We start from the raw sequence: 27731 nt of genomic DNA on the forward strand, positions 1-27731 counted from the left end.
TCATGAAGCAAGCCTGCGCATAGCCTGGTAAGAAAAGTTGGAAGGAGAATGGAGAAAAATTATTTCTCAGATATTTAAGCTTTTTCCAAAACTCTTGCAGTTAACTCTTCATACAGGAGGCAAATATCACAAACATCTATCAATCATTAAGCAATTTAACTGGCATTATTTTCCCATAGAATCCTTGGAAATACAATTTCATGAAATTGTGTCCAATTCTGTTAGAGATCTGTGTCAAAACTTGTTAAGCCTGTAACTGTGTAGATAGGCCCTTCTCTAGAACAGTATCTGGGAACTTCTCCACAATCAGCTCCATGCTAAAGTGAGTAACAGATTCTTACGCATGCTAAAGTGAGTAAAAGATTCACAGGAGTTTCTGGAGGATCATGGCCTCTGACAGAAAGGATCCATTCCTCAGAAGCTATGAGGCAGAACTAATTTCCTTTAACTAAACTGTACTGTGTGGGTAACAAGCTTCTGGGAGGTTGGAAAGTCCTGACTGTTAGAACTGCCAAGGAATCCAGGGTCATTTAGTCTGTTTGCTTAAAAGGCCCTGTACAATTTTACATGAAAAAAGGATGGAAAATAAAAAATGCAGTATATTAAAGCATACCTCTTCCTGAACATCAAGCTCTTCAATCTGGTTTGTCTCTGTGAATTCTGCTAGTTCCTTTGACTCCTGCATCAGTGAAATCTTAAGCACAGGATTAAGAGTTGTTATGATGGTACAGATTGGTATTGTATCATAAAGCAGTTCATGGTGTTCTATTATGATAAACATAATTTGTGTTTTCAAATCCAAAGGACAGACAGGTGATTTAATCATTTAGTATTAAATTCTAACTCTGATAAAAGCAATGGTATTTGCATCAGTGCAGTATTATTTTTTCAGCTCCTTCTTTAATATGTTGATATTATGTACATGGTGAAAAACATTTTAGGGTTGCATTTTGGCCCCTAGATAATATTTTCTGGATGTGTAGGGCAGCAGTAAACCATTTTCCACTGGTACCTAAGGCTTTTTATTTTTCCCTCTTTTCTTCTTGTTTTACATGTGTGCCTTCCTCTCTTGTTTGATTACTGTATGCACAGTATAGGGTATAGTCTTTTCTGACAATTCTTGCAAATGCAAATGCACACAGTGAAGCTTTTGTACTAAATACTCATCTATTTTTGTGGCAAGATACCAGGTGATGGCCTCTTCTAAAATGCACAATCCTATGCCTGTCTACTTAAATGTAAGTACCATTGAATTCAATGGGTTTTACTCCCAAAAAAGCAACTGTAGGATTGCAGCCTTAAATACAGAAGTTTATGTAGAAGTTCTGAATCAGAAGAAATTGCTTTAGTGGGATACCAGGGTGTCCAATGGCAACAAGAGGCAAAACATCCCTGTTCCATAAGTGAAACTCTGCTCAAAAATGTTAGACTTCAAACCAGGTTATCTATATTAAAGAAAACAACATTATATTTTGTTCCTACCTTTTCAAATATAGGGTCCTGGATGTCTCTGTGCATGGCCTGATTCTGTATATGGAGTACAGCATCATGGATAGTCAGGAAAAACTTCTCTTTCTGAATATTATCATCAAAAAAAGCACAGTGGTCCAGTGTTTTGATAATATGGTCTGAAGATAAAAAATATTGAAAAATAGCGTTGTAAAAAAAACACTTTAAAAGGAAAGTATATGTCCAGCAATTTACATATCCCTACTAAAACATCACTTCATGCACAAAATGAGTATTTCCTACAGTCAACCAAAATTTACAGTCACAGTCAAAAAAAATAAGCAGAAAATTAGTTGCCAATAACCAACAAGTATTGCTTAAAATTAGAAATAATAGCTTTCACAGACATCTCGCCATCCTAGTTTTGTCCTCATCATCTCCCCCATTATTTGTTGTTCTACTTCCACTGTACATTTCGTCAGGTACAAGTTAATGAGGTGACAACTACATGTTCATTGTGATCGCATTCACACAAATGTAGAGGTAACTCATTTACACCATCGAGTATATTGGTGCCAAGTGGATGTTTCTATGCCTTGACCATCAAGAATGGATGACAAATGCTACAGCAAGAAAATTACCACTTGACTTCGCAGAGAACTGTTGATAACTTACTAATCCTGAAAAAAAAAAACAAGACAGAAGGTGCAAATAGGCCTGAGGTTGAGTAATCTATAGTTGGACTCTTGCTGTTTTTGACAATATTAATTACAGGTATGGTTACATCTGTAATTGATCTACTACTGTTGTTAAACTACTGGGAGCTATGGCACTAGAAAGGGTGGTTAAGCCTCCCAATCATGCCATTATCCGAATTAAAATCACCCGCCCAGTAGCTATTTGCCCCATAGAGCAAAACATTCAATAGTGATATAATAACCTGTGTTTTGCTTCAAGATGTAAAAAGCAGCTTGGCACTGGATTCACTTTTATTATAAATGGTGTACCGTGCACCCTTCTGCCCAGCAGTCTCCCTATCTGAGCTGACAGAGACCGTCTCGGACCTGGTGTTGAGGACCCCCAAGATGTTGGTCCTGGGGGACTTCAATCTCCATGCCGAGTCTGGACTGACCGGGGCGGCTCAGGAATTCATGGCCTCCATGACGGCCATGGGCCTGTCTCAACACGTCATCGGCCCGACCCATGAACGTGGACACACTCTGGACCTGGTATTCACGACGGGGCAGGAAGAGGATGACCTGAGGGTGAGGAACTTATGTTTGACTCCCCTGTCATGGTCAGATCACCTCCTGGTGAGGTTTGTGCTCGAGAGCGGCCTCCCCCTCTATAAGAGTGCGGACCCGATTGTATGGGCCCGCCCCCAGAGCCGGATGGATCCGGATGGATTCCTGAAGGCCCTGGGGGAGTTTCCGGCAGACAAGACTGGTGCTCCTGTCGAGGCTCTGGTCGAACTGTGGAACGGAGAGATGACCAGGGCTGTGGACACGATCGCTCCCAAGCGCCCTCTCCCACCGGGCAGAGTCTGCTCTTCCCCTTGGTATACACCTGAATTGTGGGCGATGAAGCGGGTTGGGAGACGACTAGAGCGTAGGTGGAGGAAATCACGGGATGAATCTGACCGAACACACTTGAGAGCCCACTATCGGGCCTATGCTGTGGCGGTGAAGGCAGTGAAAAAGAAGTTTTTTTCCGCTTCCATTGCCTCCTCACAATGCCATCCGGCGGAGCTCTTTTGAGTGGTGCAAGGCCTGGTTCGCCCGGGTCCTAAGGAAGATCCGATGCCACCCTCAAAGGCCCACTGTGATGACTTTGCCAGGCATTTCAGAGAGAAAATTGCTCAGATTCGTCACGAGCTGGACTCCACTAATGAATCAGAGGTCTCTGGGGAGACGCCAATGCTACCGTCTGGTCCAAAATTATTGGAGGAATTTCAATTATTGCGGCCCGATGATGTGGACAAGGTGCTTGGATGAGTACGTCCCACCACTTGCCTATTGGATCCTTGCCCGTCTTGGTTAATAAATAACTCCAAGCACGGGATTGGGACCTGGATCTTGGAAGTGGTTAACGCTTCTCTGAGGGAGGGTCGAGTGCCTGCCCCTTTAAAGGAGGCGGTAATACGACCAGTCCTGAAGAAAGCGTCGCTGGATCCAGAGATGGCCACTAACTATAGACCTGTGGCCAACATCCCGTTTCTGGGCAAGGTGTTGGAGCGAGTGGTGGTGGGACAACTCCAAGCACTCTTGGATGAAACTGATTATCTGGATCCTTTTCAGTCCGGCTTCAGATCCGGGTACAGTACTGAATCTGCCTTGGTTGCCCTGTACGATGACCTGTGCAGGGAGAAGGACAGGGGGAGTGCATCCCTGTTGGTTCTTCTGGACCTCTCGGCGGCTTTCGATACCATCGACCATGGTATCCTTCTGGATAGGCTTGCGGGATTGGGGGTTGGAGGCACTGCTTTGCAGTGGTTCCGCTCCTATCTCAATGGTCGATTCCAGAAGGTAGTGCTGGGGGACCATGTCTCTACGTCATGGCAGTTATGCCATGGAGTACCACAGGGCTCCATTCTATCCCCTCTGCTATTTAACATCTATATGAAACCGCTGGGAGAGGTCATCAGGAGGTGTGGGCTGCGGAATCATCAATACGCTGATGATACCCAGCTCTACCTCTCGTTTTCCACTAATCCAGGTGAGGCAGTGGCTGTGCTGAACCGGTGCTTGGCCGAGGTAAGGGAATGGATGAGGGCCAATAAACTGAAACTCAACCCAGACAAGACGGAGGTCCTGTTGGTTGGCGGATCGGGTTTCGGAGAGGGTGGATTTGACCTGGTCCTGAATGGTGCAACACTCCCTCTTAGGGATAAGGTCCGCAGCTTAGGAGTACTCCTTGACCCGGAGCTTTCTTTGGAAGCTCAGGTGACAGCGGTGGCGAGGAACGCCTTCCTTCAGCTTCGGCTGATTAATCAACTGCGCCCCTACCTGGAGTAAGACTGCCTGGCGACGGTGACACACACGCTGGTGACTTCCCGCCTAGACTTCTGTAATGCGCTTTATGTGGGGCTTCCCCTGAAGATGGTCCAAACACTTCAATTGGTGCAAAATAGAGCTGCCAGGTTGCTGACGGGGACGGGGCGTTATGCTCACATGACTCCAGTCCTCCGTCAACTTCACAGCTTCCCATTGAAGCCCGGGCCCAATTCAAGGTGTTGATTATGACCTATAAAGCCCTAAACGGCTTGGGTCCTGGCTACCTGAACGAGCGCTTACGTCCGTATATGCCCGACCGCCCTTTGAGATCTGCGGGAGAGTCCCTTCTCCGGGAACCCTCCATGAAAGAAATTAGGAGAGTAAGTACTTGGAGAAGGGCTTTCTCTATGGTGGCGCCCAACCTATGGAATTCACTCCCCAAAGAGGTCCGCCTGGCACCGTCGTTACTGGTTTTTCGGCGCCAGGTAAAGACCTTTTTATTTAAACATCATTTTAATTGTTAAAACATATGATCTGGCCAGGGCAACTTCTTCTTCCTTCTCTTTTCTCCTCCTATATTTTTATTTACTTATTTTATACTGATAATTTTAATTTTATATTTGTAACTCAGTGTATTTTTTGTATTTTTGTATTTAATGGTAATTTATTATGTTCTATTGTATTTCAATGTATTTTATTGTGTTGTAAGCCGCCCCGAGGTTTCGGCAAGGGGCGGCATAGAAATGTTATAATAATAATAATAATAATAATAATAATAATAATAATAATAATAATGACACGGGGGAAAGTGCGGCATTGGTGGTCTTCACTGAATCCCTCCACTTCCCCATTGGATTCTGTTGTCCTGTCCCCCCGCCCCCCACCCAATATTTCAAAACAGAAGACTCTCCAGGTACAGATCTCTTGACTTCATGGCTTCAGAGTTGCAGTCAGCACAGTTCTTTATGCAGCAGCTAAAAGGATGGAGGGAGGGTGCTCTACATTTGGAGTCCCAACTCGAACATCATACCAAAGCCTCAGAGGTTGACTCTGAGACTTCAAATAATCCCATGATTGCAGAGTCTGCGACTAGCTGCCATAGGATTGCACCTTGAGTCTCTCAGTAATTGGAGCTACTAGGAACTGCTGTGCCAAGGATTCTGCATTCATAGAAACACAGAAACACAGCAAGCCAGAAGGGGTCTCCCGGGCCATGTAGTCTGACCCCTGGCTCTGACCCCTACCATGTGTTAGACCATGTACTCTACCCAATCCCCAACACCACTTTGATTTCTGAATGCAGACTTTCAACACTGAATAGTTTTGCTTTTACCTAGATGGGAAGCAATGTATACGCTCACATCAATCCTCTCAAATTCTTTGACAATCTGAAAAGAAAAGGATCGGGATTATCTTAAATGCATTGTCAAGGACTTAGTTTTCACAGGTAGACTGTTTTCAGAATTAAATTATTCAAGTCACTACTTGTATTTTGTTCAATACCATTCTGTTATTTTAAAGTTTTAAAACAAATTTAAGAGTGAAATCTAAATTAATATAAACAGTAAAAGCTAAACATACTGGTTTCACTTTAAGCATGTGTAACTGCCAGTCTGCTTTAGGGAACAGGGATTACTCTAGAATAAAAATAGTTACTTAGTTTAGTGGAATTTGCATAAATTGACAAATGTGGCAGATTAAAAAAGAAGTAGCCAAATGAGAAGAATCCATTCTAGCCTACAATCAACCCACAACAAATTATGACTCACTTTACCCATGATGTAGTCTTTTAGGGCCAAACTAGACATGAGACTATTCATGTAATTAGCAATTGTATGAATGATCTTTATAAAATAAATACAAGCAATTTGTAGGAGAGTGTTGATCTGGACTGGGACTCTGGTACAGGGCTTTAACCCTTCCCTTCTCCACTATAGTTCCTATATATATGGTCAGGGACCTACAGCTTTTTGCACTGGAAGTAAGGCTTTTCATTGATGCAAACAGAAGTGTAAATAGCAGATACATGATAGGGCCAATCTGAATTGTGACAACAAGGCAAGAGACCACTCAGGATTAGGACCAGCACACCTGCCATTTACTTTAATATGCCATTCACAAAATTGCTGTTTGCATATACAGTATGTGTTGAAAGAAATGTCAAGGTTATTATGATATGCATTTCATATGTACTTTTTCCTTTTGTGCATATGCATTATGGAATAATCGACTAATTCCATCAAATGCTAATACATAGAAAAATACAAAGATAATAAAAGACTCTTACCGTTTTCATTACTCTCACTGCTACTACATCCATGAAGGATACAGCTCCAAAATCAAAAATTAGGCTATGGAGAGGCACTTTGGGGACACTGACTTTGACTGGGAGATCTGAATTCCAGTCCACCTGGATTTCCACTTCTTTAGTTGGAATGGCAAGATCTTCAGGATCCTCTGGGTCTTCATCAATTTCAAAAGCCTCATTAGTAGTACCAGAATCACTGATGATACCATTCTAATCAGAAAATATACACAGTCTGTTCAGCACGATAGTTATTATCAAAGACATGGAGCTGTGCATAGGATTGTGTCCTTAATTATCTAAATATCATTGTGTAAGATTCCGTACTTGTACCAGCAATTCTGAGGTTGGTGATAATCCTTTGCACAACCTGGTGGTGAAAAGTGGGTCTATCTGAGGTCAATCCTCAGCTTTGGGTATTTACAGAGACTTGTTAACGTTAATTGTGCTTATCACTCTGATCATAAGACCTCTCTCTGACAGATAGTTGTTGAAGTCTAGCTGCATTTTTCTCTCCAACTCTTTCAGCATTGGCTAAGAAAGTCACTTTATCTGTTTTTCCAAAACTCCTTTGCCTTTCTATTCAAGTACAGCACAGGCACAGATGTGTGTAATATATACAGCATTTCCCTCATGTAACCCAAAAATCTTTTCTGACACATCATATAGCACAGTCAGTCTCCTCAAATAGAAGCAACTTTACATACACAAAGAAAAGAAACCACTCATATAGATTACTGTAGCCACAGAGTATTTGATGACATATATGAAGTTCTGATCTGTTTCCTCCCATTTTGATTCTCTGCTTCCTAATGAGTATAGGCAGGGCTTTTTTTGTCATAGAATGCACCGGAACGGCGTTCCGGCACCTTTTTTTCCAATGGATTTTACGAAGTGATTTTGAATCGTAGCAGATCAGCAGCAAACATCATTAACATAGTGCCTGCAGGCTGCTTTTGTGTCTGCTATCTGATAGTGAGATAGTGAGGGCGCTTGGCTTGGGACGCTGCTGCTCGGCTTGGGATTGGTGTGTGTGGCTGTGCGCTTACTGCTGGCGACGTGAGTTCCGGCACCCTTTTTTTTTTTTTTTTTACAAAAAAAGCACAGAGTATAGGAATAATAATTCCTGATAATCACTTATTTCCATATATGTCATTGTAAATTAAAGAGATACGGAGATTTCATGCATCTCTTTTGAAATAAAACCAGCACTTAGTTTTTGATTTATTCCTCGTAAAAAGCCTTTAAATCATTGAGTTGAGAGGGGAAATGGATACTTTACCTTTGTCGCTTTCAATTTTCCCTTCTTAATTAGCTTCTGTATCTTTCTTAGAGCTTTCATCCTCTTGTTATACACTCGAATGGCATCAAACCCCACCTGTGGAAAGCAGAATTGGACTAAGATACTGCATTTCTTTTTGAGGCATGATAAAATTAAAAATGACTTAGGCACAACCCATCAAAATAAAGGGACTCAAATGTTAGGTAGCACAATTCTATGGATACTAGACAGTACCTAAGCAGCCATAGGATTATTCTAAACCTCAGCTCCAACCTCAGAAATGCATTAGGATGTCAGTGCCCTCTCAGCTTACTCTGTAAACAGTGCAGAGAGAACCACAAAGGCTGCTTTTCTGAGACCACCCAAGCAATTTTGGAGAAAAGGTTTAATAAACATTCTGGGGAGTTAGATGGGAGGAAAAAAGCACCACCATGATATGAGGTATCCTCCTTCCATCCTGCTCTATGATATGAAAGATGGCTGAAATCTGTTGTCAGTGGTTTGTGTATGGAAGGAAGAAAGCAGAGGGGACCTCTGGCTCTACATTCCTTTCACCCTGCACAGGGTGCTCATAGGCATCCAAACTGTATCCTACATGGTCTTAATATTTATATTCTTTAGGATTTCCATCATGGTACTCAAGGAAGCACAGATGTGCTTCCCAGGCAGCCTCATATCTTGACACTACCACAGCTAGTCATGCCCAGCTTCCTCAAAATTAAAGCCTCCCCAAATGCCTGAGCATCATGCTGCATTATAGATCCAAAACATCACAGATTACTCACAGTGGATTTGAGGCTGCTTCTCAAGCCATCAATGTTAGCATAAAAAATAGGACTTGAAAATCTGAGAATCTTCACACCTTCTGGTTCAACTACCTGTTATGAAAATCATTTTCAGTTAAAATAAGCATGCACTGTATGAGCATTCTTGCCATTTTGACTATGCTGGCTTGCTGAACCAAGGCCATTCCCATTTGGATCTTTTTTAGCCACTGACTGATTTATCCATCTTTTAAAAATCTGTGAAATAATACAATCAAAAATATACCATCAGTGTTACCTCAAGTAATCAATAATAAATTGAAAAAATAGCTTAGGTTAATAATAGGTATGTTATAAAGATCTAACCATAGGTATGTTATAGAGATCTATCTGGCCAGGGCGACTTATTTTATATTGTTAATTTGTTTTATATTTTGAATGTATTATATTTTAATTTTATGTTGTGAGCCGCCCCGAGGCTTCGGCGAATGGGGCGGCATAGAAATGTTTTAAATAAATAAATAAATAACCAGCAAGCTAAATGAAATAGTGACTGTATATAGGAAAATAAAATTTTCTTTACATAGTCCTTTATAGTACCCAGATTGCTCTGCATTGAGAGGGGATATTACATTGGTTATATGTCCTATTCATACAAACAGTTAAGTCATGCCAGATCACATAAAACGAAAGGTTCACTTTGACCACTTGGCATCTTCAACTTATAATTTTTTATATGAAGGCTTTTTGTCCTGCTCTATTGTACCAACAGTTGGTCCCCTAAAACAAAGTCTTTCCAATACCTTGCTACTCTTTTTTAACTACCCTTTCCTTTTTAACTTCCTTTAACTTCCTTTTAAAACTATCTTTTCTTTCAGCTGAAGATCCCTCCCTCAGTGTTGGGTAACAAGGTCAACCTTGCCTGAAAGCTGACCAGAAAGGAGTAGGAGCCAGCTATGCATCCAGGCTGAGTGACAGCCACTCACTCAATCTCCTAGACTTACTAGAAAGTGCAGCATATTGAAGAGGCAGGGAACATGGATGATTTTATATTTTTATTTTTAAGAAATGGGGGTACACCTGCAACCCCTTGCATAGGGAATACACAAAGCCATTCCACTTCCAAGTTAATTCCTTCTTTCTAGGGTGATCAAATCATAATTGGGGTTTTTTTAATTGGTAAAAGATATGTGCTTCAACTGCTGCCACTCCCCACATACCCCATGGCTGCCAAGCAAGCATCAGTAACTTGTTTCTTGGAATGTTGGGTTTGTAATTTATTTGGCTTTACTATCACCTTACCCTTCTCCAGCAAGACTTTACTTCTCCAGCATTATATTTGACTAACTGTCAGCCTACCACTTCAAGATCAAGGTTAGAGCTAGGCCTAACACTAAGAGGGAAACAGCTGCCTTTCTCCCCCTTTTTAATGATGTCTGTACATGCCTCTGGTCAGAAAGCCACAGAATTCATCTAAGAGGGATTCAGAAGGGCAAAGTGTTCATTTGTTGATGTAGCAAATATAAACAGATATGAATTAAATGTAGCTACTCCATATATGTGTCCAGCTATCAGAACCAAGAGATTACAGGGGAAATTGTCCCCTGGCATGTTTCGTGTTGCAATGAACTCCATCCTGGCTTCATATCTTCTTTATCCCTCTCAACACACTGAAAAAAAAACTAAGGAATGAGCCTATAGATCATTTGTCTTGCAGATTCAGTGCATTTCAACAAACTTTGAAAGAAACCTTAAAACAACACATTTGTGTGCCTAAATTATTAACTTGTTGAAAAGTCTTACATTTTTGTACTCTTTGATGTTCTTGTATAGGTCTGTGCCAGGAACACTGCCAAGGCTACCCCAGGAAGGACTGACAAAAGCAGAGCAAAACAAACCATCAATCAAAGCCCATATTCAAATGTTAAATGAATGCATTATACAGAACAATTTGTTGCAAACAAATGTTAACTGAGCTACAATCAGTTACCTAATCTGTGAACTTAATCACTAGAACAGAAGGAAAAGCTAATTGGCAAGGGATAAATTTGGCAGTAGAAAGGCTCTGAAATTCAGTTGTATAGAGGATAAATATTCTGGGATACCTGTTCTTTATGGACCGCCACATTGTTTTATGGCCAGCAATAAGGCAGAAAACTGGAAAGTCTTCAGAATTATAGTCAACAATACATTTGCCTTCTATGACCACAATACAAACTATGGGTAGTATCCAACTTTGCCCCAGTGCTAGTGGAAGTGATGTTATCCTAGTATAAGTGAATGAAATTCAGCAGCAGATCGCCAATTTTTCATTTCCTTAGTGCTAGGGCAATATGTGCACCAAATATGTGTAAAGCATGGACAAACACCCATGTATTTCTTGAGCCTTTTTTCCCTGTTCATGCATGTAGCGGAATCAAACGATAAAGCTTTTTGTAGACTTGAATGGTGCATCGTAAAAAGACCAAAACCCCAGGATGTCAGGATATACCTTGTGTTGCCAGTATCCTAGTTTTGTATATGCAATATTTTGTGTTTGTGGAAATACAAACACTCAGCTTCTCACATTCAGGCCTAAGTGAGTTACTCCAGAAAATCTTTCCAGAGAGAAGAATTACTTTGATTCTGCTGACTACTTAAACTGTGGCTCAAGCGATCTACTTGATATTCTGAGATCAGATAGTTTGTTAGTTTTCAGCTGTTTGCATGCTCTTTTTTATTTTAAATTGGGAAGAGGATGGTCTCTTTATTATGTGGTAGAAACTTCAAGAAAATATTTGGCTCTTCACCACTTTCCACTATTATTTTTCACTGTGGTCTCAGAGAGCACCTGAAAGTGTACCAAGGCCTGACTGTAGTTCCCAGGAAAGCTACTGTACTAGCAATGTTTACTACTAGCCATCAAGTCATTGAATCTGCCCTTAGGAGTCTGCCCTTAGACCTAGGTCTGTTGTATCATGGCTGTGCCTACACTGAACTGAAACTATTTAAACTACTCTGGCTTAGTTTTATCTGCTCCCTCACGTGTTCTCATTTCTAACTGGACATTTTCAGCAACACATACCCACTCCTAATTGGTTACGTTGCATATGGTGTATTGCCCTTTACCTTCCTAATACAACTTAAAAACACACACAGCACAATTGTGGCACTGCATGCTTCCAAAGTAGCAAAACTGCAACACTGCATCAATCTTTTTTTTTTTTTAATATTTAAGCACAGTTTATTGATTTTACTTGTCTTGGGTATAAAACTACAGAAACAGCCCTTGTTTATAGGGTACTTACAACTGAACTCTCAAGACAACAGTCAGCAGGGCAAAAACCAGACCAGCGAGTAATCCTAAATCCAGTCCCAGAATGATGGATGCTATACAAGTGAAGACCCAGATCATCTGGAAAAGAAATGGCAAGAAAAGGCTAGACCTGGTAGTACACAGAGCAGAATATGGCCTAGCTCTTGCTGAGGCGGTAAACGTGTTTCTGAGCTACACCACTTCATGCTGCACATCTGTATATGACTGAAGTCTCCTTCACAGTCCTGGAAGAACAAGGTAGCATCACTGGCCAACTGCCAACAGCCTAATAGTGGCTTCTTGCTGCTCCTCTTGATGGAGGTGCTGCCACTTCAAGTTCTTTCATCAGGGTGGCACTGCATCCTCCTCTCTCTTCCTGTTGTTTGTGGGGTAAGCTCACCCACAACAGCAGACTTTATAGGGTAGAGGAATGGGAGGAAAAGAAATAGAGGATCTATGGCAGCCCTTCAACAATCATATGGAAGGGAGGCTCATATGCATGGTTAGATGGCCCACGACTGAGGGCCCACAAAAACCCAAAAGCTGGCCCTGTTCCTTCCTACCAAAAAGTGGCTTTTGCTTAGAAAGTTAATCGGTAAGGGAAAGGATTCTAAGCTACCCATCTGCTAACATCCTGGTTTTCTATGTCCCAGGATAATTTTCTTTTTCTTTTGTATACTAGACTATGCCAAAAGGAAGACCAAAAAAGACCTGGTGTCAAACATTCCAGAATGACCTAGGAAGTATCAACCTTGAATGGAAGGATAAGAAACTGTTGCTGTGGATCAAACATTATGGAAGACACTTGCAGTCCAATGTGCCCCACACAGGACATAAAGAAGAAGGAGGAGGCTGTGCAGTCATATCAGCCCATACCTGAGTGTTACAACCCAAACTCTGGAAGGTTTTGTCTTGTCTTGTTTTACTTCTGTGAGAGCTAGGCCTGTTTTTTTCCTCCCCTTAATGAGAATGAGGCCTATGTTGAACGGCAACTTTAGAAATGGCTGGAATGTTTAGAAATGGCATTATGAAGCCATAGGGAATTGTCTGGACTTTGAAAGCCATTTCCATCTTTTGGATCTTCAGTAGCCAAAGACCTGCTCTAAAAATCAAGGAGTCTAGCACTGTAGGCTGCTGCATTTCTTCTGTACAGCACATTATTCTTTCGGTTACCTAGAATCTCTATTAATTATTAAGTGACATGAAAGGCCAATGGATGAACAGGGCAGAGTTTAATTCCAAATATGATCCAAATATGATAAACAATTCTCATGTTCATGACTGAAACATTTAAGTACTCACAGCATCTGCCTTGCTCTGCCTCCACAAACGAGGGACATCACATACTTGCATGAACATCCCTTTCAAGTTGGCAATGACCACAGCTGCCAACACAGACTGCAAAGAGAGAAAGTGGCATTAACAAGGGAGATGCTTCCTGGCAGTATATACAGATTTGTATGTCAGGCTTCGGCGAATGGGGCAGCATAGAAATTTTCTAAATAAATAAATAAATAAAATAAATGTGTGAGAAAGGACAAGGAACAGGAAGAGAAAAGGAGGAAGTGTCCTCCTTGTCAGGCACAAGGTTAAAATATTACATAATTTTATGAAGTGCTGAGCTTTTATCATTATGGACTTTCTCATACAATATTAGGCCTACTTAGAGTAGACCAACTGAAATTGGATTTAAGCTAGACTAGTACTGGTTACAGCCCAATGAAGTTGCTTTGGTAATACAATACCTTTTGCAGAGGCTCTAGCAGTTTCCCCAAAGCAACAATAACAATCAGTACTATAACAGCTGAGATTATGCCTGCAATCTGAAAAATACACAAATTTAGATTATCAAGGAAATAGTCTGTTAAATATATTTATGCATAATATTTAGCTTAAACACCCTTAGCAGGCTGAATATTGACTATGCCTTTTTTAAAACACAAGGACAAACTCGAAAATGAGCCTGTTACGGCAAGCACAGAGGAGTAATAAAAAAACTTATGGATATTTTTTTAATGAGCTTTCATATGCATGTACCAAAGGTATAGCACAGATTCACGCATGCACATTAAGAGGATTCCTGGTTACACTCCTGGTTATACTTCTACAAGACTGCACCCACATTCAATGTTGTTCCTGCAGTCTATTCTTTGAAAGGCCCTGAGGTTGCATTATACACACAGTTGCATTCTCCAGGTCTTGTTGAAGTCTTTGAACAACTGTCTCAGATTCTCTGTTTTCAATCTGGGCTCAGATATACAAGTCAGTGCAGGTAAAAATAAGCTCTGATGGGGATATGTGACCTGCTGATGTCCATTAATGCCAATACAATTTTTTAATAGATAATGATGGCCCTCGTGCAAGGAGGCAGTCAGTACACATGGCAAGATTCTGCGGACTGGTACTGGTAGCAGAACAGATCGGATCCATCAATAACTTTTCCTGTGCAGGCCATTGTTAAGTAAACATGAGGCTTATTCCCCATGTTTCTCTGTCAGCTTTGAGGTGCTATTTGATTTTTTCACATCTTTTGATAGCTGCATTTGTGGGGCAACTGTGTCATCTGTCTCATCTTTCTGGACTTGGTGCTTTCACAGATAACCACTGCTAACCCTTTCAAGGTAGCTTAGGGGATGTTTGGCAAAAGCAATATGGGACATAATCCTAAATGTGTGTGTGTGTGTGTGTGTGTGTGCGTGCGTGCGTGCGTGTGAGAGAGAGAGAGAGAGAGAGAGAGAGAGAGATTTGTATAAAAGCTGCCTCTTAGCATTATGCAATCTGGGTGGCCATCACAATAACAGTATCAATAATAACATTACTAAAATAGCATAGTTAAAAAGTTACAGTAAATAAGCAAGATAAAACACAATATATGCAAGTGTATATATAGTATTGTGGTCTTAGACAATCTGTTCTTCAAAAGCAAAAGGCTGCCACATCCTGAGGAAATAAAAACAGTCACAATAGTTGGACAATTTTGCACAACTGGGCAAAATTATCAGATTATTGGAGATAATAGCCCTCACCTTGACCAACTATAGTTTTACGTAAGGACAAAATTCCATGCAAGTTTAGACAGAAAATGCCCTGCAGGAGCTGGCCTTTCTATGTAGGCCTTATTGCTGCCTAAACTTGTACAGATTGCACCCTAAGTAAGGGCTCAATTCTGAAGCTTTCAGACAATATCAGGGGCAGCAGGACAGGATAGCTCAGAGTCCCAGTTCTGCCCTTGGATATACCTTCCGAGGTCAGAGCTGGTACTTCAACTTCAGAAGGACACCCCCCACCACCAGCCAGTGTGGTTCTTTCCATGCCATCGGGGCTCCAAGACAGAAGACTATCTTTGCATCTGGTACATTCCAAGCAGGGCATTCCAAGGGGTGGAGAGGGCAGGAGTGAGGTGTTGCTGTCCTCAGGAATGCTAGTGATTCCTCAGTCTCTCTTTCTTGCAAGGAGGGGTCAAACATTTAGATGGCTAAAATCACCCATTTGAATGTTTTGGATGAATGCAATCCTAGCCTCCCTATTCTTTCCATCTTCCCTTTGGTGACCATAATCCTCCAAGTTTGGAAGGTTATGAGCAGCCACATTTAATGGTGCCCTAGGTAAGCATGGGGCGACTAAACAAGACTTAACAGTGCAATCCTATCCATCTTTACGCAAATCTCTCTGTTTTATTCCTATTAGGTAGGCTTAGGATTACACTATAAAAAGATAAAAGGAAAAAGTTACTCCTATCCTTTATTGCCAAGTATCAGGTGAATTACTCCTCTACATCCTTACCTGTTTCATTTTGTGCCATAAAAGTAAAAAACTGGGATCAAGAAAGTTAATTATCTGTTTGGCCTTGTGTTTAAAATGCCACCTACAAAGTCAGTAATACAGAGATTTCAGGAAATAGCTATGCAGTAGGATGGTCTTTAATACTAATTCAGAATTACCTGGGTTTTTCCACCAGTGCTTTCTTGAACTGCTGTGCGAGACAAAGCAGTAGTAGCAACAAAGCATGAGAAAGCTCCTGAAAATATATTGCAGATCCCAAAGGCAATAAACTCCTAGAAGATTAGAAGCTGGTGTAAACAAAGAATTTTAATGATCCAAATCATTTTGTACAGGTAAAGATTTCCAAGAAGCTGTAAAATAAGAAGTATTGTAGTTTCCTAATTTGTAAAGCTTGGCTTTTATTGACTTGAACCTAGTCCACTACCTAATATTATCTCCACCTCTGCTGATATAAAACATGTGTAGTTTCTCTCTACTTCTGTTTTCCTCCTTTCAAAGAAGCCCTGTGTTTCACCTAAGGATGGAGACAGCTTTTGAGCACAGCTGGATTTTATATTTTTAAAAAATGAGAGATCAAACATTGCTTGTCTGTTTTGCCATCCCAGCTGCCCTTCAGGTACTCCAGCTGCAACCTGAAACCCCAGGCTGCAGGACTTAGTCCTCTGAGGAACAACTGGGCTCTTCTGTGGGCCAAAGGTTATCCTACCTTGTGATAGAGATTAATTTGAATATCTGCAGCCCCCTCCTATTTTCTTTCTCAAGATTGTAACTAGATGTAGACTCCAAGGCTTGAATATCAACCCTAACCCTTTCTTCCACCCCCCCACCCCCACCCACTCATTTACTTTAACACCTTGCCTGATGAAGAGTTCTGGAGAACTCGAAAATTTAAGTACTATTTTGTGACTATTAGTTTCATCAAATATTGACCAAATATGGGCTTTCAAAATCAAATGGTATTTCATTGGTAGTTGTGTGGTAGATTTGAGATTATATAAAGATTGTACTATGTCTAGAATAGAGCAAATTGAACAATATTAACTGAAAATTTTATTTGCACCCTCAAAATAATGAGCAATATTGACTTTCCATCTTCCCTCCATGAATTCATGCATTATTTCTAACAGTTATACCAGTCTATCTGCAACCTTTCTTTTCTGCAACAAAATATGTACAATAGCACAGGTGATTACTATCATATTAATAACTAGTATAGAGAAACACACTTCAGTTTAGTAATGCATGTAATGCTTTCCATCTTTGATATGCTGCAATTTTGGATAATGTGTTAATTAGAATGAAGGGTCAATGTAGTTGAATAGCTGAAAATTACGCAGTTACCCTTTTAATGTACAGTGGTACCTTGGCTCATGAACTTAATTCGTTCCATGACTCTAGTCACTACCAGAATTGGTCACAGGCCAAGTCAAATTCCCCCATAAGATTCAATGTAAATAAGGTTAATCCGTTCTGACCCCTACAAACGTGGTCACAAGCCGATTTTGGTCACGAGCCAAGTCAAATTTCCCCGTAAGGTTCAATGTAAATAAGGTTAATCTAATCTGTAAATATATTTTTATCACAAAAATTTGAAACAAAGTAACAAAGAACAACAAAGTAACAAAGTACAGTAGAGAACACTAACCTAGGTGGGGAGAGTCCAAACCATAATAGTGTGATTGCAATCGCGCTGAGGGGAAGGGTGGCCGTGGTCAAGCTCGTGGGGGGAGGGGCCACGATCACAGGCACACTCATGCAGGGAAGACAGGCACAATCGCAGGCATCTTCCCCCACAGCACCATCGTGGCCATCTCCCCACCCCCTGAGCACAATCGTGCAGGGAAGACAGGCGCGATTGCAATCGTCACCCAATATGGAGTTTATGACCCGAGTCAAATTTTTTCTGAAATTTCTTTTCGCGACCCAATTTGGTCATGAACTGAGGCATTCATGAGCTGAGGAACCACTGTATATATGAAGTTGGAACTAGAACATAGAACTTAAACATGGAGTTGATTCCAGTTCCAAACACAGCAGTGCTATGGAATGATTTGCCTCCTGCCTTGTCCTGTATGGATGTGGAAATGTACATGATGCACATTGCTGCCCACTGCAGCAATCAATAATAAACAATAGAAGTGGGGAAACTTTTTCTATAATTGCATCATGTCATGCTTCCATAACTACAATTCTGAAGAGGTGGAGGGAAGAGTTCATCATCATGTGACTGCTTGAATATCTAGTTCTGCCATGAATGAGTTGCTTAGGAAGCAGTCCTATTGACTCCACCCTCTGTGGTTGTAAGTCTCCAAATTCAGAGGTTTAGGAGCATCCTGTACACAATGGAAGAGGCACTGCAGATAAATATCTGCTTCCTGAACCACCCACTGTGCAATACAATACATCTAGCTGAGGCACTTTGGAGGACGAGAGAAGAAGACTGGAGCACCACCAGGATGCCCCGCATCCTGGTAGTTCCAGCTTCTTCGCCTCCGTACCCCCTTTACTCACTCTCTGAGATCAGTTTTCCATAGTCAGAAAAAAAAAAGCCAAACTAGTTTTTCCACACCAGCTGTGATGGTGGAGAAAGGGGAAGGGGTTTAGCGTGTGGTTCCCCACTGTCTTGGCAAGCATAGGATTGCTCTTTTATTCTGTCAAGAATAACATAGTGGTTAGAGTGTTGGACTAGAAGAGTCAGGTTCTAGTCCCCACTTGGCAATAAATCTCACTGGGTGTCTTTGGGCCAGTCACTGGCTTTCTGCCTTACAGTGTTATGTGGATAAGGTGGAGATGAAGAGGAGGATCGTGTAAGCTACCCTGGGACCCTTGGAGAAAAAATGGGGAAATATAATTACAACCAACAAATAAATAAATAAGATTATTCCTCTCCTCGATATATCAACTATGGAAACTCTAGTTATAAATGTTACTATGGTAGCTGAAAAATAATATAATGTATCCCATTCTCCACAGATAAATAAATAAGGTTTAAGTTATGGATCATCATTTTTGAGAAACACTTGAGTTTCACAGACCTGGTTTCCATCAATAGCATAGTCATATTTGGTTGCATAAACTTTGCCTACAGAAACAGCTATTGCATAACCAACAATAGCGATTGAAAAGGCAGATGCTAGCATGTCTCCAAACATGCTGACAGCTGGAGGTTCAGGAGGTAAAAATCTAGGGAAAAAAAGAATAAAATATATATCAACATTTGTATGTGCATGCTTTCTACAAATACAATAGCTATAGATGATGTAAAACAAATGATTATCCTATTCTTATTTCACAATATGAAGGAAATGTGCTAAATAACCCTTCTTCCTGCAGTACACAGATTACATTCCCTTCAAAATTTGTTCATTCTATAGTCTTCATTTTCTGGGAAATTAGGAATGATGACCATCACATGGAGCAAGAACACAAATAGGGCAATATATGTACTTGTCTGTCTCTAATAAATGTCCACTGGGTCAGCAGTATTTCAGCTAGGTCAGCAGGACAGGAATCTCTAAACCTTAAACTCTGGAATCTCACTTTTTGGACGTTAACCTTTTTGCAAGTCCTGATACCATTGTGCAAAGGGACAGCACTTCCTTTTATTACCCCACTTCTTTCTTTCATTTACATTGCCTAGAAGAGGACTTAGGCTATGGCAGAGGTGCCATTAAATCAACAGAAATGAGCTCTCAATCTTCATAGAGAACCCTGATCCAAGAAAATATGGTCTTTATGGAAAGAAAACCAAGACTGACACAGTGTTATGTCTCTTGTGGCAAGAGCAACAGCAGCACACTCAATTACTTGAAGAGACCAGAACTCTACTCCAGTTGGTCTAGTGAAACTGGTTTAACGCTCCTAACATGTGTGTGCACATGCACACACATACATGCCATTGCATTTATGAAGGGTGTGGATTTAAGCTGCAATAATCCTCTAGCAAAACAATCTGCAACATATAGGCTGGCATGAGCTGGCAGGGCTTGGGGTATTGTTGCAGAGTCCCTGCTTTGGCCCCAGTTAGGATTGCTCTGTAAATGGCCACACTTGGCCATTTGTTTCAATGAAAATATCAACAATTTGCACTCACCCACTCGGAATATGTTTAACAATGCCTGCACTGTATTTTTTCTCCAGGTCAACGCCATATGAAACGCCAGCAGCTACTATTGTCTGAAATCAAAAGAAATAACAATGGAAAAGATTGATCTTGCCCTCCTGCCAGTCGGAGTCTGAGTGCATTAAAGCTGTCAGCTTACCACAATTACTTCTATAGGAATAGGAACAGGGATCTTGTGTCGGAACCGATCATTTATTTCCTTGACTGCCATACAAATAAAAATGGTCAGCAGACCAGCAATGAGATCTGCAATATTCGTGGTTGCAATATTTTGAAATATTTCTACAAGGGTCTAGAAAGGAAAAACAGAAAAGTAATGAAAAATGCTTGCATTCAAATAGTCAGATAATATGGCTTTTACAAAGACATTAACATAATTATAGCTTTGAGACTTTCTCTGTCAGTTTATGGGCTTCAAACACACAGATGATGGAGCAAGTTTGTTTTCTGTGGTGCCAAAAGATAGGCTCAGAATTATTTGAAATTATGAGGAAATTTTAGGATTTTACCTAAACATTAGGGAGAGCTTCCTAATAGCGCAAGCTGTTTGCTAGAAGAACATACAACTCCAGATGTTTTGATGTACAACACCCTCCATCTCTCATCATTGGTTATGCTGGCTAGGGCTAATGAGAATTATAGGCCAAAACATTTGAGGGCTAGAAGTTGTCCACTCCTGCGCTATATTATCTTTGAGGCCCTACCAACTTCATAGTCCTATGATCCTATGCACACGTAAGTAAAACATAAGTCTCATTGAATGTGGTGTGACTTATGTCTAGTCTTTTAGATTGCAATTCTAAAAGAAACCAAGAACCTTCTGATATTGTAGATGTCCTTTTGAGAAAACAAGCAGCATTAAATTCATGTGCCTGAAGTGGATTATTACTATTACTTTGGAGCTAGGCAGTTTCCAAGGTTCTCCGCCTCACCATCTGATCTGCATAGCAGCAGCAGCAGCAGCAGCAGGCTTGTAAGGTAGGCTAGGTTGAGAGGCAGTGACTGGCCCAAAGTTCCCCAGAGGGCTTCATGGCTGGTTTTCTGAGTTCCAGTCCAGCATTCTTAATCACTATATCACACTGCTTTCTTGTACAGAAATGTTGCCACTCTTGTTCAGACATATGAGATATGCTTAACCAGAATGTTGTGGCCCATTGTTGTGGTGGTTTAATTTTAAATTTAATTGTCATGGTGGTTTAATTTTAATTCAAATAGACCTTCATTTCCTCCAAGAAGAAGCAAAGACCCAAACAGTATTAGTGAAATATATTTAATTAAAGACTACCGTCTGATACAACAAAATCACCTGACTATATATGTCCTAATGTGTTTGTATTTATCCAATGATTAAATCAATTAATTTCTTGTATATTTGTGCATGTATCATCTTATATACTGATAGCAAATTTATTCTCCAAGTGTAGATACTAAAACACTTTCCTCATGCAAGAAGGTATCAGGAAGTTTGGGAAACCCCAAGATCTGCAATACGAAAAGCAAATCTTTAGGGAAAAGTATCCTAAAGTGGGTAGTGGCAGAAAAGATCCTAAAACAACTCACTGAGCATGGAATTCTGAAAGAATAATGAAATGAAGTTTTTTGGAGAGCAGTACAACTGGCTGGCCAAAATCCTGAACAGAAACACTCCAGAATGTAAACATTTTGTTACATGTCTCATTTGTAAATCTCTCTCTTTCTCATTCTGTGTGTGTGCATGTGTGTGTGCACGCACACACAGAGAGAGAGAGACAGAAAGACAGAGAGACAGAGAGACAGAGACAGGCAGACTTCAGTTAATGCTACATTAATTTTCTTAGATAAGATATATATAAGATAAATATAGGGAAACGTTTTATGTATGGTTAGTGTTTGTGTGATCTAAATTTTACAGTTTATTTTAATATATTACTGTATTTTTAGCTTGTATTTTGTTTGCTGTCTTAAATGAGCTTGGTTCAAAAAGACGGTGTATAAATATTTAAATAAATAAAAGGGAACTGATGTGGATGTTTTCATGCTGGTCCCAGAACCGTGCTAGAATATGGGAGGAGTTTTGCACATAGACTCTCCAAACAAATATTCTACAGAACCAGCGCTGAAGGACCTGTTGCCTCACCTTCCCCAGCAGGTGATCAGGACTATTAAATGTGACAGTGCCAGTGCCAGCCAGCTACCTGGAGAACACATGTGCACCTACTGCTATGAATTTTGACCCATGAATTGGGGCCAACTTTTATATTATTAACCCCATAATTATTGATAAAATCATTATTAAATAACAATTAGCATTCGTAATGTCCTCATGTCCATAGATGTTATACAACTGATTTGCCCACAGATTTAATAAAATCTACAATGAGGAAAAAGTCCTTTCTCTAATCTGCTATATAGATCCATTGTATACGAAATTGTTGGGTTAAATTGTAAGATATTGCCTAAAGAGGATATTTATAATATGCCATGCAATATAACTCAGTTTAGTAAGATGCACTTACATAGATAATGGAAAGAACCCCATTGTAATTTTGGGTTGAAACATTTAAGACTATTTTCAGCTGTGAAACAAACACTTGAAAAGCAGCTGCAGTTGTAAAACCCCCAACAAGTGGATCAGCAAGATATCTCACAATAAAACCAATCTGAAGAGCTCCAAACACAAGCTGGAAAAAGAAGAAAGACTGAATCATCCTCTGAGATGCTAAGTAGCATTACAGTGCAATTAAACCACAACATTTTTAAAATTCAGGATTTAGACCCCCTACCTGGGAATTTTTTTAAAAAAATGGTGGTTCTACAACAGAGAAAACCTGCTCCTTATTTTCCATCCTCTGTCAGCAGAGACACCCAGGGGTGTACCTCCAAGAATGATCTCAGTGGATGGGAAAATAGATGATGGGACAGCCATTCTTTTAGGTCCTTCAAGGTCATGTAGAGCTTTAAAAAGCAAGCACCTGCACTTTGAATTGTACCTAAACATGGACTGCTAACCAGTAAAGATATTTAAGGTACAGTGGGATATAGTCCCATTAACTGCTCTTGGCCAAAATCTTGAAGCTCTTTTTTGAAGAAGCTGAAATTTCCAAAAGGGTTTCAACAGGTAGATTGACATGTAGTGCATTCCAGGAGTGTGGCTTGGAGGACGACAACATACAGGTAACTGTGAGCAAGGAGAGCCCTGCCGGCACTACCAAGGGGGTGAAAGCTACTGATACCACTTGGGCTTCCAGTGACAAAGCTGGATCTTGGAGCATCCCCCAGACTGCACATGCTACAGGGGGTATACTCCCCATCCAGAACAGGTAGCCATCTACCATCCAGATTAGATGGACCACACAGTACTTTCATCTTATTTAGTTTCAGTGGATTGGCCCTCAGCCAGACAATTAGCAATTTTGGGCATGAGTTCAACACACCAGTTGTATCACATAATTCAAATGTAAAGGGGTTAAGTGTTATCCATGTGTGGATAACTCCTCACTCCAAATCCCTTGACACCCCACCCAACAACTTGGATGAGTATTCATGGGAGACAGAAAGGAAGCTTGTGGGGTACCATCTTATGGAATCAGCCATCTACACAGGAATGGAACCACAGAAGCACATACCTCCAGTCCTCAACCCAGAAAGCTTATGAAATGGGATATATGGATTGGAAGCTATTGGACTGAGATAGCTAGGAGAATTAGCAGTCACATTTCCCCTTTCTTCTCCCAACATCAGGGAGACCAAAACAGTTGCTATACCAAATTGGATTGAAATGGATGCAATAATCTATTTTAGCAAAGAGTGCCTGAAGTTGAAAAACATCCGCCTTGTTCAAGAAGGAATATTGGTGTACAATCAATAGATTACAACCCTCAAAGACCAGTAGGACTTTTTTGGAAGCAGCCTCCCAACAGGTAGCTTTCAAGGTGGGCAGGACCATTTTCTGAAACTGGCTAGGCAACTGTTTTCAGGGGGTTGTTATCAACTATCAGAAGCAAGGGTTGAGCAAACTCTTGTTCAAATTTTCACACCACAACAATTGAAATTCACCCAATAGCTCAGGACCAGATGGTAACCTGGACACCACTCTGGAATGAACAGCAAGGATAGCTGTGTCTAAGTCAAGCCAGATACAAGCAATATTATTTTTCAAATGTTAAGCAAACAGGTCATAGCCGGCCTCTAATGCTTTGATTTCCTATTGTGAACCAAGATGTAAAATGACCCATAATATTTGGAAAAGTTCTGCTGGATAACATGCCAAGGGCACAATGGTAGCAGAGAATTGCTGTTTTTCCTTGCCATAATTGCTACAGATTAAGCTCAATAACAAGTTCATAATTGTGTCTGCAGTCTTAGTAAGCTTCACATAACCATATAGAACAGGCTTCCCCAACCTGGTGGCCTTCAGAGGCATTTGGACCACAACTCCCAGAATCGTCTAGCGGGGCCATTGGCAGGGAATTCTGGGAGTTGCAGTCCAAACCTGTCTGGCAAGCACAAGGTGAGAGAAGGCTTTTATAGAGCAAACAGGGCTTTTGACACAGAGAGCAGCTAGAATTTGATCATTCTGATTGGAAATTTCCCTTAAGAATCCCCATTCCAGACTAGGGTATAATAGGTACACCACCCCTGCAGAGGGTAATAGCAGTAGTCAGACTCAGTATAATGATGTGATGAATCTCTTCAGAACTACTTCAGGCTAAAGACCTCCCCTTTGAATGCTCCCATTCTATCAGAAACAACATAAGAACACAAGCAACCTTGCTCATAGAAAATTAGAATCTCTGGAATCAGGGTTCAACCTGAATTGCTGTTTTTCTGGGTGTAGAATCTATCCCTCCTAGATCAATATTTTAAAAAGAAGAGGAAAGGGGGATTTCCTATTTGCAGCCAGACATGTATAGTACAGGAGAAACTTTATACTTGAGTCTGCTGAACATTTAAAGTTTCATGGATATACTAACTTATAAACTTAACATTGTTGTCTTTTGTCCATTCTTCTTGTTTGTTCATGTTTTCACAGATACAACCCCAATCAACTATTTTTTTTCTTTCGCACTTTGGATTTACAGGAGACCCTGGCTTTTAAAAATAGATTTGCAATATAAGGTAAATGTTCCCCATTCTACTTTAATGCATCTTAATTCTAACTAAGGAGAATCATTGTATTAATTGCTATGGAAATTTCTTCCATTTTGTAGTTATTTTTTATTTTATACAATAAAAGCATAGTAGCAACATTTGAGACAGTTTTGTCCAGACATATTACCTGGATAATGCCAACCAAAAACGTGATGGTGCTGGAAATCAACACTCTCTCTGCATCTCTGGCATCAGTGTCTATAAACGTTTTGTTCAACCCCGTCATGTTACTGCTAACCACAAGGAATTTTTCATCAGGTGCCATGCTCAGCACTACTGATCCCACCATTAAACTGACCACAGGGAAAGGTCCTGTTAGGAGAAATGTTTTATATATATTAACATATTTAGAATGTATAGACCACTTCCTAATGACGGTTTGGTTTAGATTTAAGTGCTTGCAACTGGGCTGGTGGAAGTGGTTTTCCCTGTCTTCTCCTTCCCATGGCAACCCTTCTAGTCTTCTGAAATTGCTGCACGGAGGGTTAAGGGATCCTGCTGGGGTAAGCTGTAGTGTGAAGGAAGGCAGAGGGGGAAGAAGGGATCCTTGCAAACCAGGCCAAGGCATCTTCCATCAGTGGAACTTCACTCACAGAATGTATCTCCAAGCAACTGTCAGGAACCCCTCGCCATACACCATAGCCCACCCCATTCTGCAAGGTCTCATGACCTTCTGTGTAACACTCTTAGGAGTCTGGAGAGATCCCTGTGGAGAAGACATGGGCAAGAAGTCTGCATCTTCCAATCCAGTTGCATGTGTCTAAATCTAGACAACTAATGTGTTTAAGGTGGTAAACAATAAAACAAATAATAAAATGCTGTAAAACATTCAGTAAATATACAAATAATCAAAACAAAGAATAAAGGCAGCATTTTTCAGGTTAAGAACACAGCTCCCACAAGATAAATCAATTCATTTCCAGCTTGCCATACTTATCACAAACTGTTTGCCCAATGATGTGCATCTTATGCATTATTTTCACAGTTATGTATAAACATGTATCACATAAATAATATGTTGCAAGTGTTACTATGAAATAGGAGCACCCTGCTATTCTTTTGGCACCCATATTTGGCATCCAACGTTACTCACAATGGACAGTGGCCTTGATGTTATGTAACCTGCTTCTGTTATACTTAAGTTTTTGTACTAGAAAAATAAGGCTCCTCGACAAAATAAAGTATGGATGCAAGAGAGGTCTGACTATTAGGTAGTATAGAAATAATAATAATAATAATAATAATAATAATAATAATAATAATAATAATGTGAAAATATGGATAAACATGGAGCTGTACAAAATTCAGTCACACCAAAAGTATATGAACATTAATGTCTACAATAGCGAATTGGATCTACCAATATGATTGCCTCACATAAAATATTAATAATTTTGAATAAAATTTAGCATTCCAGGAGAAAAAGTTGACTGATATCAAAAGAAAGTATATGCTTACCAACTGAGATGTGTTTTGATGTTCCCAAGAAGAAGTATGGTAAGATGGGGAAAAAAGCAGAGTAGAGGCCATATCCAATTGGAACTGCAGCCAGTAATGCGTATGCCAAACCTGAAATAGTAGAAAATAAAAATTAGTGGCCCCTTTTAACATCTTCATCAAACTTTAGTACAGTAATAAAGATGCACTTTCCTTTTTACACTGGTAAAATTCAGTTGTCTCTCTTATTGGATATTCAGCTGCATGTACAAATCTGAGCTGTTTGTGTTATTTAACATACACCATTTGTAAATAGTCAGATTTTCACCCTGATTTTAGTAATCCTTAATCAAAAGGAAGCCTAAAATGACTAAGGTTGCAAAAATGCCAAATAATGCTGAATCCATCAGAAAGTTAGAAGCCAGGAGCATTACCATTATTTGGCTGTTCTGAAGGAAGTGATTGCCTTTTATAAAGAGAAGGATCTCAAAATACTAGATTTCAAGAATAAACAAATGCCTAGGTAAGACTAGTCCCCACTAATTTTCATTTTCATTTTTCTCAGCTCCAATAGAATCCTATTCATTTCTTTTAAAAGAATAGTTCAGTAGGAATGTTTGCACCTTTCTTACCTTGTAAAGTACCCACAAGTCCAGTACTGACACCAGAAATTATGTCGCTGAGGAGCCATTCCTTAAATCTGTATTTGGGCAACCATTCCAGGATAGGAAAGGTGGTCTTGGCTATCTGAACAGCTTTTTTCTTGGAACAACTGCCAAGGAGAAAACGTAAAATTGCTAAAATGACACTGTGAACTGCTCCTGTTCCCCCATCATGGCCCACCTCCCATTTGTTCCAGGGTCCCTTTTGACCCTCTTGTGCTCATTCTTGGATGAGACTTTCCTGTGTCCCACCTAAAGGTGTTGCTGCACGTCAATCAGTCACCTGCAAGTTTTCTGGACTCGTTCCCGGAATGTTTTGGGCACCACTAATTTCCTCTCATTCTCCTCTTGAAAGGCTGGCTCATTGTAGATGGGCCGGGACACCACATAGCGACTCAGATCCGGGAGCACACCATCAACCCCACCACCTGCTGCCATGCCCCTGCCCTGCCTACAGGTAGAAAGAATGAAGAAGGGCAACATTTCCAAAGCACACAACCTCCAAAGG

General features: G+C 40.5%; 1 protein-coding gene across 1 annotated transcript; it reads right to left on the minus strand.

Annotated features, from left to right (window-relative positions):
• On the minus strand, positions 1 to 27661 carry SLC26A4 (solute carrier family 26 member 4). The gene is made up of 20 exons (XM_044423446.1): positions 27507 to 27661; positions 27194 to 27333; positions 26583 to 26693; positions 25252 to 25436; positions 22490 to 22654; positions 20134 to 20286; positions 19965 to 20047; positions 18907 to 19054; positions 16030 to 16143; positions 13834 to 13911; positions 13391 to 13486; positions 12081 to 12187; positions 10597 to 10666; positions 8815 to 8907; positions 8030 to 8125; positions 6730 to 6960; positions 5776 to 5830; positions 1483 to 1628; positions 614 to 694; positions 1 to 24 (listed from the first exon to the last, which is right to left on the minus strand). The coding sequence occupies exons 1-20, from the start codon at positions 27659 to 27661 to the stop codon at positions 1 to 3; spliced, it is 2331 nt and encodes a 776-aa protein (XP_044279381.1).
• Positions 27662 to 27731: the final 70 nt, after the last annotated feature.

This window comes from Varanus komodoensis, unplaced genomic scaffold (genome assembly GCF_004798865.1).
Source record: "Varanus komodoensis strain SLA01 unplaced genomic scaffold, ASM479886v1 scaffold13_3, whole genome shotgun sequence".
NCBI lineage: Eukaryota > Metazoa > Chordata > Lepidosauria > Squamata > Varanidae > Varanus > Varanus komodoensis.

Bases quoted from the DNA above. Each gene is read 5' to 3' on its own strand.
- SLC26A4 (XM_044423446.1), bottom strand. From the start codon at position 27,661: ATGGCAGCAGGTGGTGGGGTTGATGGTGTGCTCCCGGATCTGAGTCGC. The intron at 8,908-10,596 runs GTAAGACTTTTC...TTTTCATAACAG, and splicing joins ACATCAAAGAGTACAAAAAT to GTAGTTGAACCAGAAGGTGT. The intron at 8,126-8,814 runs GTGAGTAATCTG...TGCTTTCCACAG, and splicing joins GAAGCAGCCTCAAATCCACT to GTGGGGTTTGATGCCATTCG.